We start from the raw sequence: 13397 nt of genomic DNA, 5'->3' as shown, positions 1-13397 counted from the left end.
TCCAATGTGAGCAAAGATTTTCAGGAAAGCACCCACGGGAAGATGATTTTTAGAAAGCACTGAACTCTGCCACAGAACTAAACCCATAGCTCAGCTGAAGTCTCTGGCAGGAAGGAGCCTACCCCCTATGGAAATGGAGAGGCATTTCCTATAGGATAAGGGGCTGCAGGGTGAATTCCTTGAGATCACCCTTGGGAAGAAAGGCAGGGTCAGGAGCTACCCCCTGCAAAAAATTCTGGGGTGCTGTTGGACTGCAAAGCAAGTCACTGATTTTTCCAACCCTCTGTTGCTTGCACAACAGGCTGTGGGTTGGTTTCCCAAGCATGCAGGGTCAATCCTGACTCCACTGATGCCCAAAGGAGTTTTGCCGGTAGCTCCAGAGCAGAATGACTCCATGGGCAGTCCCATACAAAAAGCAACCAGGAGAGAAAAGCAGGACTTACCATGGGTTTCTTGTACTCATTGGGCTTGATGCAGCGGACAAAAAAGGGCTGGCACACGCTGAGAGTCCTCATCAGCAGCTCCAGGGAGCGCTTGAACTGGCTGCTGAGCGTCGGCGAGCGCTTCCTCGTCTCTGCTCCCTGCAAAACCGTGACACAGCGCATCAGGAAATTAAAGGATAACACTGACTTTCCCCTCTGGCCACGTCCCCAGGAACCTCCTGCAACAGCCAGGGCTGGAGAGGGGAGGGGGGCCAGAGGTGGCTGAAAGTTGTGGACGGAGAGGGGAAGGGCAGAGTCTGTGAATTTGCAATGGCCAGCCTACTCCATTTGGCTCTATGCAGGCAGGAAAAGTGCTGTGATTTAATTTCTCCTGCTTGAACCTCCCTGTGTGACTGGAATACCCATCTGCCCTGTGCAGAGCCATGAGGAAGATCTGCCCATAAGAGCAAACAGCCTCTTCTGGGCCATCAAAATTCTCTGTATTACAGCTTGGGGCAGTGCATCTGCCCAGGGATGCTCTCAGGAGCAGTGTGGGCTTCCCTGTCCCCATGCATTGCAGCAAGGGCATGCCAAACCCTCTGTCATGGTCCCTCGTGTCAGGCAGGGCTCCTCCTGCTCCCCAGAACAAGAACCAGAGACTCATTTAGGGTAAAAAATAATCCATGAGAATGCTGGCTGCAGGGTGACTCTGCAATAGTTCCAGAAACTTCTGCTGAGATACCTCAGCCTGTACTACAAGTTCAAATTACTTTTAGAAAAGAATATTAACTAGACTAAATGAGGTGAGTATTTAGGGGGAATCTAAAGGAAGTGAGTATTTAGGAGTATTTAGCTGAGAATTTAGGGATGATTTGGAGTATTTTTCTTGGTTTAACTCCCCTAGTCAAATTAATACTCCAATCTCTATTTTGGGGCAAGTGTTTCTAAATGAGAATGTCTATGTTTCCCTTAATAGTCCCTTCTCCCTGCTCTGAGAAAACCCTGTTAAACCACCTCCAAATCAAGTCTCTATCTCATTTCACTTTCCAGACACAATTACCTAAGGTCATTACACAGTCACAGTGGTGCCATGTGTCTAGTGGGATCTGGTGCTCAGGGAGCCTTTGTGGGGCAGCAGGTAATGCTGGAGGGCTGGAGGAAGAGTTGGGCACCAGGAGGTAACTCCCTCTTAATTAAAAACAGGCTGAGCTTGTAACATGATCTGCGACATGACCTGATGGCCAGAGAATCCCCAAAGGGAGAATTCTAGCAGGATTTTAATGCATTTTTCCTTCCAACATCCTCTTATTTGCAGGTGGCCAAGCCACGTGTGGAGTCACAAAATCCTCATCTGCACTGGCCTTGCTGCCATGTTTTGCAGTGTTTATTTACACATTTTTATTGCTGCGTTTATTTCTACTTTTGCTAAAATCTTTACATGTGCTTCATCAAGTATCACTCATGACCTTTAACATTCCCACCCCTCAAAACTGAGGAATTCCACAGAATCACAGAATAATTTGGATCAGAAGGGATTACAAATTCCCTCTAGTCCAACCCCTTTGCCACGAACATGGAGTTTACACAGCTCGGGTTGGATGTGATGTTGAGACAAACCCAATGAAGACAAACACAAAGTCATCATGGAATTCCAACAAAAGAAAATCCAGCTCATGCAAACACCACAAAAACCTGGCCTGCTTGCCAAGAAGAGCATGGGAGCCTACCAGCAATCTCTCCCAGCAAAATCGTCCCCAGAAGGACAAACTGCTAACAAATCTAGAGTAATTAATGGATACAGCTGCTACGTGCAGAGCACTGTAGAGTCTGATGCTCATATTTTGTCACAGATTTTCTGAGGAAAAGGCTGTTTCAGCAAGAATCCTGGTTTGAAAGGCTTTGATGAATGTTTTCTTATCGCATTGCTAATTATGCACGCAAGGTCACCTCTGTGAGGTGGGTAAGGATAGCCACAGGGGTTAGAAGCAGCAACAGATGCAGGAGCAGGACTGGCAGTCTAAAACAATTGCATGTTAGCCAAATTTTAGTCAGTTTGTGCTTGTCTGGGAGAGATCATTTTTATGCCATGGTGTTAGAAGGGAGCAAAACTTTGTACAAGGGTCTACAAAGGAATGCACGAGTGGTTTTCTCCCAGACACCAAGAAATGCCTCTCCAGGTTGCTGGCACCTTGCATTTCTTTCCTGCATGCATCCAGATCTGGCAAAAAGCAGTGGTGCCATCTCCATTCTTACATCTGAGGGCTTTTTGCTGGGAGGGGTTGGAAGGAAGGGACAGTGACCGGAGAGCAGCTTGTCTTCCTGACCAAAATAGTCAGAGTGGTCTGGGCTCCCCATGCCAAGACCACATCATCCCATTCAGGGATGACAATTCAGGGCCTGACATTTGTGCACAGACTCCTCTCAATGGTGGGCACCACCCCTATGGGCATTTTTTTGGGCTCTCAGATACATAATAAATACTCTGACAAGTGTTTTGCATCAGCTTCATCCTTCAGGATGGGTGACACCACTCAAGTAATTGTGGTTCCTTCTGCCTCACCTCAACAGCTTGGAGAGAATCACACCTCTTCCATTACTTCAACAAAATAACTTCAAAAAAAGGAGTGGAGCAGCCTCTTAACACAGCCTAGGAAGACACTGAATATACAGGATTTTCTGCAGAGGAGAAGCATTTTTTTAAGCTAAAATCAGACCCAGTCCCCATAGCCTGTTGGAGAAAGGGCTGACACATTCTGCTTTTCCCTGGCCAGACTCTTCATAGCTTTCAAACTCCAAGACTGTAAAATCTTTGAGACTCAGACTCTCTCTTCACTTGTGTTCATACAATGCCCAGTAGAAGGGAGGATGAGACCTGTGTAAAATGGGGAAGGATGAGCAGGACTCACAGATGCTGCACCCCAGACTGCAGCACTCAGCCTGTACTCAATATCAAAAGAGGAAAATACTCAAAAACAGAAGAGCAAAACAAGGAAAAGAAGATAATTAGATGATTTACAGAGAAGGAGCACTCAGAAGAGAGTTTAGAATGATGTGCAGACCAGCATGACATCTAGACATGCTTCAATTCCACATCTTTCTGCCATCTCAAGCCAGTCTGAACTTTGGAAGTGCAAACACATACATGGCTGTTTGCAGTAGCACCAAGACAAAAGGCAAGGAGAATGGCTACTACAAGGACAAAAGTCTCTGAGCCAGAAATGTCAAAGGTTATTCCTTCTGTCTCATGCACCTTCTTCTCCTTGAAGGACAAGGCTGCTGGTGCACCAGAAACACCATCAGGAGATGGCAGCCTGCTTCAGTGAAATGCAGAAAGATTAAATACTTGGGGAGAGCTAGGGAAGGAGGGTGAAGCATGTGCCACCAGCAATACTCTGGGGAAAGGTTCTGGACAAAGGACCATCCTCCCATCTCTTTAGGATTATGTGGTCACTAAATTGAGCCATGCCAATGTGACATGCAGTTTCTGGGCAAAACAATGCTTTTTTTATTTGTTATATTTTTATATGAAATGTCACTGGGGTGACCTTCAGGACCACTGAAAGATGAGGCCACCTCATTCTGTAGCATCATATAGTGAAGAGAGTCTCTCTCCTAAAGGCTGTGCAGTCTGGAAAGTGCCTTCCAATGCAAAGCTGATACGGGATACACAAAAGTGCCAAGTATCACTATTTTGAACTACAAGCTTATTGACATGCACATATATATATATATATACATGAAAAATCATTTTTATCTTGGCTGTTCCACCTTTACCTCAATGTCTAACAAATATTAACAATTATTTTTCATTAGAAAACCTACAAAACACAAAGTTTAGTTGTAAGATCATCTATGACAACAACAAAACTCCCATTTCTCTGTACCACCTGTTGACATCTTCAGAGGAAAAAACTGGTCTAAGTATTTCTGACAGATTTTGCACATTTGTCTCCTGGATTTAATCCCACCATAGAATCACATAATTATTAATGGTTTGGGTTGGAAGGGACCTTTAAGTTAATTTAGTTCCAACCCCAGTGCCATGGGCAGGGACACCTTCCATTACACCAGGTTGCTCAGAGCCCCATCCAACCTGGCTTTGAACGCTTCCAGGGATGGGGCAACCACAACTTCTCTGGGCAACCTGTGCCAGTGCCTCACCACCCTCACAGTAAAGAATTTCTTCCTAATGCCTTAATTAAACATTTTCTCTTTCAGTTTAAAGCCATTCCAATCACTCAAGGCCCTCTCCAGCTCTCTCATATCCTAACTCAGGAAAGACTATTATTTTTACTACAACTCTAGAGCAAGGCCCAGTGATATGTTCCAACTGAAACAATTTTAACCATGATACAGAGGGGAAGGAGTCCACCTCTGGAATTAATGGCTTTCAGTCATTTTGGGTCAGATCCTCCTCATTGGAATTCCAAATCCAAACATCCAAGATACTGCAGAAGCAAAAAGGGATGAAATTCAGCCCCATGCAAAGAGCTGAATTTTGAAAAGCAGGCTAATCCTCTGGTGATCAAGGGGTTGTGGAAATGTGAGCAGAGTCACAAAGCTTATATCATAAAATTTTTAGCACACCATATGCTACCTTATGGCCAAATAACTAGCAAGAAAGGTTTGGGAAGTTATCAGAACCAGTCAGCAGATGAGATGCAACAGAAAAGAGGTGCCAAAAGCCTGTTTTGATTATCATGACAAAATTTCATATTACCTTGTCTTTGAAGGCTTGGATCCGAGGTCCCCCCTGAACAAGAACTAACCCTCCACTTCCAAAAATGATAGCAATTCCAACAACCCAGAAATGCAATCCTGGGGGTCTCTCTTCACTTGTGAGCCATCTTGCCTCAAAAAGTGCAAAACTGGGTGAGATTTGCAGTTGTTTGGAGGAATTATGTCCCACTGAAGACGATGGTGGCACCATGGTAAACAACAGCCAAATCCCAGATGATCCATCTGAAGTTATTTGAAATGATTCAAATATAATGGAAAAAAAAAGCCACAAAATTTTGGCTGAGCCTGGTTCTGATTTTATCCAAACCAAATTCCCATCATTACAATGTTCTGAGTTGAGTTCTAGCATTAAGTGACATAGTCATACACCTGTACCTATTCAACAAGCTGTAAAAATGCTCTCCAACACATTGGTCACTGGAAATGGATCCTCTATAGATAATATAGGAAGAGGAATAAACCAACAGGAGTAAAGCACAATCCTTGCCAAGGAGAGGTGAGTATACAAAAGAGGAACTCATGTATTCAGTTTACCTTTGGTGTGGGTGTGGGCGACTGGCCAAATGTGCTGGATGCATAGCCACAGAGAAACTACATGAAGCACAGGTAAAAAAAAAAAAAACAAACAACAAAAAAACAAAACACAAAACAGAGACAGAGAAGAGCAAACAGTGAAAAGAAGGAATAACTGAAATGGGAGCCTGACATTGACATTTTAGTCTTGGAAGCCCAGCTGTTTCATATCTCATTAACAAAATGCATTAATTCTTAGATTTTTGTCTAACTCTCTCCTGGTTTTTCTCCTTTGTCTTGATGTTTACTTCTTTGAATTTGAGGGAACTGTCAGTGTTCAGCTCTTGCTTCTTGGAAACAAACTATAAATTTTTTAACCCCACTCTTTGTCCACCCAATTTCAGCCATTCCCACTCTTCTTCCTCACACATCTCTGCTCTCAATATACATTAGTTGGGAAGGTTCCAGGAACAAAGCACAAGAATTGAAAAGAAATCCCTCCCTCCCCAATTTTAATCCCAAATCAGGTATTTTTGATAGAATTTAAACTTTTGCCAAGGGGAAAGCCATCCTGCCCACCCCCCCACTCCCACTTTCCCATTTGTTTTTAACTTTACAGGGTTCCATCCTTCACTGCTCCTTCTACCTGTTCCTTGAGCAAGCAGTGCTGCCAGACCATACCAGCTGATCCCTCAGAGGAACAGCGTACAACTCCCACTCAATCCATAATTTCATCTGGCACCACGCAAAACAATGTTCCTATTCAGCAAACACATGCAGATAAACTGTCTCTGTGATGACCATGAAGAAGTGGGACTTTATAGCCCCATGTGCTCCAGAAATACCCAGTTCACCACACAGGTTTTACTGTGTACAGATATTACATCTTTCAGGGACCAACCAGTTACTACAACATTCAAATATACAATCTCAACCAGTTTTCAAATTTCTCTGATCTGTGGCTGTCTCAAGTTTCTGGAATATAAGGACCCCATTTGAAAGACTGAATGTAAAGCAGATGTGGACTTATAACTGACTCACAAAATCCTACAAACTCATCAATAAGCTCCTGAGAACCAAAGTTGAGAAGGTGTTGAGCAAAATGCCTCATGATTTGATTTAGCCCTTAGCTGAACAGCCACTTGTCTCTTTTTAAGAGAATATATTTGATTGACCAAGCCTGAGTGTCTCTGGAAAGTTTCTCCACAGACTGCCTCACTGAAGCTTGAGGAAGGCACGCACAATTCTAAGACATACCAAGGACACTTCACCACAGATCATTGCTAAGAGCAGTGAATTTCTGTGACCCAGGCTCACTTGCTCTCTCTTTTGGGGCACATGTCCTAACAAAAGGGCTGCAAACATTACTGAACATTGATGGAAAGCAATGGCAAAAGCATCTCAGCCCCATGTTGGATCCTGCTTGTCTGAGAATTTTTGTTCAAGGAATTAGTGCTCTCCAGATTCACAGTGACAATGTGCATAACTAGGGGAGTTGTTACACAATGTTGGCTCTTCTTCCAGTTCCATGACACCAGGCTAAAAATTTCTCATTCCAAAAAAAAAGCCAGGCATCATTAAAGTATCAAAGCACAGAGACCACCACTTGGGACAGATTCTGAAATGTCTAGTGGAACTTAAAAAAACCCCAAAAAACCCCAAGCAGTTTACATTAAAAAAAAAAAAAAAAAAAGAGATCTGATGCTTTCAAAGGTTTCAGTTCTCAAGTCCTAGACAACATCCAGGCAGACATCTCAACTTTGCTATTATATATTTCCAGAATATTTTAAAGATGCTTTGGTAGGGATCCCTGTGAGAAAGCTTGTGTGACTGTGCAAACCCTTTCATTAATGCCCCAGAGTGCATCTCTGCTCTGCCCAAAGAAGAAAGAAATCACTTTCAAGGTCAACTGCAAAGCTTACACCAGAAATAAAAAGCAGCGAAGAATAAGGAATAAAAAGCAAAGTAAGCAGCAGCACTGATGCTAAGGGAGTTAGCGTCTACTTCAACAGGAGTGTCCACTTCTGAGGATAGTGCTGAACCCAACAGGAGTGTCCTGCCTATCGGTAGCTTAATTAGTAATTGATAAATGTTCTCTTATTCCGAATGAAGTCAAAAGGATAATGATCATTAATTTCAGCAGGAGCAAAACTGAATGGCTGAAGGTAATGAACAAGGCTTGCCAAACAGCACATAGCACATTCAAAGAAATGTCTTAGGAATGTAAATATTTCTTTCCCTTGGCAAGTAAAGGAATTCAGCACTTAGAACTTGGCACTCCTGAAAGTCCCTAAGTCCCTTGGCCCATCAGTGGCATTGGCTGGCATTTGGAAATGGGACTCCGACTGCCAAAAAATTTGTTTGCTTTGAAAAATGTTATCCCCACACCCTCTGCAGTCCCATGGCTTTTGCCTTGGGAAAGACTGGGGGATAGGTAAAATCGCCACTAATCTCAGCATTTAAGCTGGGATCCCAGTAAGAAATGCTCAAATGGGGTGGAAAGGGTTAAAGCAATAACTCTGCCTTTCTCTGAAACTTCAGGACACACAGTCTTCTCTCATACTGAGCAAAGAGTAAGCACATAACCTCCTGGAGGACTGGGATGTGGAAAGAAGAGCTTCCAAGTTCAGCTTTCATAACTGGCGTTCCCTCTCTCTGTTGTTGTAACAGCAAAACATAACTGTTCCCTCCAAGTCCTGTTTTGCAGGGCTTAACGACAGCAAGACTGCCCTTTTGTTCTACTCTGCTTGACAAGTATTTGACTTTTACTTGGACTCATAGAAAGTTTTGAGTTTGAAGGGACCTTCAAGGTCACATAGTTCCAACTCTCCTGCCATAGGCAGGACACCTTCCAGCAGACCAGATTGCTTCAACACTTGAACATTTCCAGGGATGGGGCATCCACAGCTTCTCTGGGAAACTTATGCCAGTATCTCACCACCCTCACAGGGAAGAAATTCTTCCTAACACCTAATCTAAACCTGCCCTCTGCTAGTTTACATCTCATTCTATTATACGCATACCTGGATGACCTAACTGGAAGGCACAGTTACTTTTCTCTCAGATTTCTACAATCATAAACCTAATTGTTCCAGTCCCTACACAAGTCTGAGGGGCTTTCAGAGCAAAAAAAAAATTATGCATTTGATGAACCAGATGCAGTGAACTGGGGGTGTGAGTGTGGATGCACCCATGACACTGCATTAACACTTCCTGATGGTTGACTCTCACTAACAGGTTTGAGACACCCCAAGGAGCGTCAGAGCAATATGACTCTGCATATCTTCCACCCCTTCCAGGAACACCCCTCCTCATGAATAAAGATCTTCTCCCGCCTGCATTACCATTGCCACATCTGCTTGGAAGATCTGCTTGATGAATTTGTTTTTTGAGGAATGCACCAGCTGAATGATGTCTCCATGCAGCGTGTCCCTGTTTTTCTCCAAGAAACCTAGAGAAATAATGGGACAACACACAGATGACACAGTGCAACATGGTCAGCATGTGAGCTGCAAGCAGCTTCTGGGTTGTTGGATTACTGGATGTTCTTGGTGACGTTAATGGGAGTAATGAGTAGGCAAGAGAGAGAGACCACAAGAAGGAAGACAGAGGTGCATCTTCAGACTGGATTGAAGATGCAGTGGTGCAAAGCACTGCCATTCTGTCACAGGCACACACGAATGAAACAGCACCAAACTCTGCAGCTCATGGGCACAGCTGGAGGGCCAAGTCATTGCAGCCAGAAAAGGAATACATTGACACTACTGTGGACTACCACCCTGCCCTACTCCAACACAGCAGTGGCTGGTCTGCCCATGAATATCCCCTCACCACCTGCAGTGCCTTAGGAGGTGCCCCATACCTTTTGTTTCGTAGTAAACAATTCCAGCAAAATGGTTAATGCCGAACTGGGTTTCGTAGTTATTCTTTGGAGGAATATAGTTGGTGTTAAGCTTGTGCTGGGAGTTCAGCTTGTGCAACATGGTGGCATCTGTACCCTGTACATGCATGAAAAGATCTGACATTTAACCAAGGCCAGTCCCATTGAAATAATTTTCCAGTCAATAGCACATTTCTTTCTTGTCTTGACGTCAACGTGCATTTATGTTGAGAAGTGATATGTTGGAAAAGGTATGTCAAGTGCAGAAATTACAGAAATTGATTACATATCACTGATGTGTACTACTGTATTCAAAATAATGCTCTAAAAGAAGTATATTTAACATTATTTTCTCTTAAACTTTGCCAATAGATGGTTTTGAGCCTCTTGCAGGCATATTTTCCCATCAGAAACACTTGTTTCTGTGACACTGAGAAAATAAAATTTAAGAGAGCAATAAAAACTATAAATAGGCAGGCTACTGGTGAATGTGTGTTTGGGGCTGAGCAGATCTCTCACAGGGAGCCAGTATGCAAGTGCAAAGGGTATAAAATCAGGAGAGTCACTGGCAGCAAGGCTGAGCCCAAAACACACCTTGGGGAATTTGCTCTCCTCATCAATGAGGGAGATGATGTTCATAGGCTTGATGGCAATCATGTCCAAGGCATCCTGGTTGTCTGTGAACTCGATGTGCTGCCAGTTGATGTTCTCCAGGTTGTACTCCTCCTGCTCTAGCTTGAAGACGTGGCGCACAAAGAACTGTTGCAGATTTTCATTTGCAAAGTTAATGCAAAGCTGCTCAAAACTGTGGAGGGAAGGTCAAGAAAAGGCCTTTTTATATACATCCTGATAAATTTTTCTCTCTCCACGCTTGAAACAATACTCTCAGACCTTGTCAACTACTCAGTAAGGCTGCTGTTGGCTTAGAATTTCCTTATTGGTTCAGACAATCAGTTTTTCTCCCAAAACAATATGTTGTGTGTGGTCTAAATCAGTTTAGAAACTGATTGATTAGCTCTGAGCATTTCTCATATAGAAAAAGTGTTGGTCCAACCCAGTCCAGTTCACTTCAGGAGAGGTGAAAGGACTGCAAGACCCTGAGCTTGGGCTTGCGAAGGAGGATTAAGACCTGGTTCTCCTTTTGCAGGCTCCATACCTGTTCACAGTGAAGTTCTCAAAGCCAAAGATGTCAAGAAGGCCAATGGATCTCCTGATACTTTTGAGTTCCTGGGAAGGAGGTCTGTAAATTGCAGCATTGATCTTCTCCACGATCCACACAAAAAGTCGCCCATAGATTCCCTGCAACATCCCAAAGATGGAGCTCACTGAGACAGTTCAGCAGTTTGTCCCGCTAGTCTGTCACCACTTCACCCTTGATGTCAACAGGTTCTCCTAAAGCGTGTCCAACAACCAGACAGTCCCTGAGGATGTGCTCACCAGTGTTTATGCTGGACTCTTGTCATGGTTTAAAGCTTCAAGAACCATTTTGTAGATCAAGGAACACAGACCTGAAAGCCTAGCTATAGGACAACTAAGAGCAAACCCCAAATTTGGATAGTGATAAATTTTGGATCTATGTGCTTGCTGTGAAGCCAGACAGTCCTTTCCTTGGTTTCCACACATTTCTCTCTACAGATCAGCGGAGCAGAGCCAAATTACACTGCAAGAACATCTTGCTCACTTGAGCAACGTGCTCACTGAAACATTGCAGCACTGGCTGAACAGTCTGCTGATCTAATAACACAGATAATGCTGCTTCAGTAATTGTAGAACTTCATGTTTTAAATTGTTATTAATTTTTATCTTATAAATTACAACAGTGTGACCAAGAGGGAAGCCCAGTTCACCACTAGAGAAGACACTCAGGATTTGCAGACTAGTTAACTATCAAACCAGCTTGATCTACCAATTCCCCACAGATAAAATGAGGACTCAAGTTGGCCAAAGCATGCCAATAATGATTGTCTCAGAATTTTACGTGGGGCTGCAAACAGCACAGCAATGATGCATACCTATCACATCAACTTTCATCACTCCAAAGGCTCAAGATGGTCTAAGTGCTCTGATGGCTTCTGGACTGCTCTATCCCTGGACCTGTGTTGTTCTGTATTTACTGCTGCTTATGTTCCCAAATCCTGAAATTCAGCTGTGTATGCTAGAGGTGTTGGTTGAGTTGTTCTGCTTTACAGCAACTGAGGATCTTTCTAGAAGCTGAGATAAAGTCATTTCAGAATGCTGCGTACTTCTGCAGGTCCCCTTTGAATACAATCTCCAGTCCAGATTGCAAATCCCTTGCAGAGCAGGTTACCAAGACTCCTTCCATCTCAAGTCTTTGTACATCCCAATTAAAACACGGTTTCAAGGGTGTTTGCTGATCTGGACTCACACAGGCACCAAGGGAGACACTTTTCTTGTGCAGTGGATGCTCCAGGCTCAGAAGGGGCAGATTACTCCAGCTTATCAACAGAAGGCATAAGGAAATGCCCTATGACTTACCTTTACAAAAGCGTCCCTCACATCCAGCGCTTGTTCCATGCTGAGAGGAGTGGAGACAGTTTCTCCCCTCGTGATTATAGTCCGGCTGGTAAGGCAGTTCATCACATCCTGAGGCTCAACCTGCCAGGGACAACACCAAACACAGCTACTGTACAGGGGAGGTACCTCAAATGAAGACACAGGTATTTTCAGAGAGAAAAATTAACATTTTTATACCGTGCTTTAATCTGGAAGGTGTTCTTGTGACTTAGCATGAGATGTTAACAAGGTGTGGGAAGACAGAATGAGAAAGCAGAGCAAAGCCTGCAAAGATTTATGCTACCAGCATGGGTTAAAGCTTTACATCACCTTTGTGACATTCACATTCTCTGGACAGAGACATAATTCTGTCTCTCAGGATTTCTTGGTGAAGCACAGAGAGAAGAAGAGAAAACAATCTTTATCTCTGCTTCTTTGTTTTCCCCATGTGGAATGTGGTATGGAGATTGCTGGATTGCTGAAGTGATTGCTGGATTGGATTCTGGTGAAGGTTGTTTGGGTTCAATGAGCAATCGGATCCAGCTGTGTCCCAGACTCTCAGCAGAGTCATGAGTTTGTTAGTTTTTAGATAGATAAGTAAGAAGTAAGCATGTAGAATAGTATAGTATCTCTTTAAATAATATATTAATGTAATATAGTATAGTTTTAATAAATCTATCCTTCAGCCTTCTGATCTGGAGCCAGACATCATTTCTTCCTGTATCCGGGGATCACTGCATTTTTACTATACACCTTGACCCCTTTTTATACTTCAGGGAAATTTCCACTCCCTAAGTGGATAGAGAATTGTGGATCACACTCTGGGACCAGCAGTGCCTATGGAGATGAGATGATGTCCCTGTTAGCTGTTGAGAAGGCCACTGAAGAATGCCCCAGTCATTGCATGGATGATTTCAGTGAGGGTCATCTCACCTCACTCTTCAGATACACAGAATGTATATGACATCTGTCTCAAGCACCATTATGAGCTTTCTTTATATCAGTGAGGCAAACATCCTTCTTTAGGGACTGAGGTATTTTGGATGCCCTTTCTAGGATGATGTGCTACCTGAGAGTCTGTTCCTATTTGCTGGTATGAAGGGGAGCTCAGATAATTGGATCATGGAATCATAGTATAGTTTGGGCTGGAAGGGACCTTTAAGGGCCATCTAGTTCCAACCCCACAACAGGAACAGTTTCTGCTATACCAGGTCGCTCAAAGTCCCATCACACCTGGCCTTGAACATTCCCACAAGTGGAGTAGCCACAAAATCCTTGGGCAACCTGTTCCAGTGCCTCACTGCCCTCAGTGAAGAATTTCTTAATAT

At 43.6% G+C, this 13397-nt stretch overlaps 1 protein-coding gene across 10 annotated transcripts in view; it reads right to left on the bottom strand.

The window, feature by feature from the left end:
• The window catches only part of MYO7A (myosin VIIA), a 97541-nt gene that overhangs the window by 32519 nt on the left and 51625 nt on the right, over positions 1-13397 (bottom strand). For 6 of the 10 annotated variants that reach the window (XM_085574139.1, XM_085574147.1, XM_085574162.1 and 3 more), the window contains 7 exons: positions 12052-12171; positions 10712-10854; positions 10150-10360; positions 9538-9673; positions 9020-9126; positions 5697-5753; positions 444-581 (listed from right to left, as the gene is read on the bottom strand). In XM_085574139.1, the coding sequence (XP_085430265.1) occupies positions 444-581; positions 5697-5753; positions 9020-9126; positions 9538-9673; positions 10150-10360; positions 10712-10854; positions 12052-12171 (912 nt within the window). The remainder of the gene's footprint in view (positions 1-443; positions 582-5696; positions 5754-9019; positions 9127-9537; positions 9674-10149; positions 10361-10711; positions 10855-12051; positions 12172-13397) is intronic. The other 4 variants (XM_085574141.1, XM_085574140.1, XM_085574149.1 and 1 more) reach the window with 1 other exon arrangement.

The sequence above is a fragment of the Lonchura striata genome, chromosome 1 (genome assembly GCF_050655825.1).
Source record: "Lonchura striata isolate lonStrDom1 chromosome 1, ASM5065582v1, whole genome shotgun sequence".
Lineage (NCBI taxonomy): Eukaryota > Metazoa > Chordata > Aves > Passeriformes > Estrildidae > Lonchura > Lonchura striata.
Note: the sequence above shows the minus strand (reverse complement) of the source record. Positions and strands in the feature narration are given on the sequence as shown.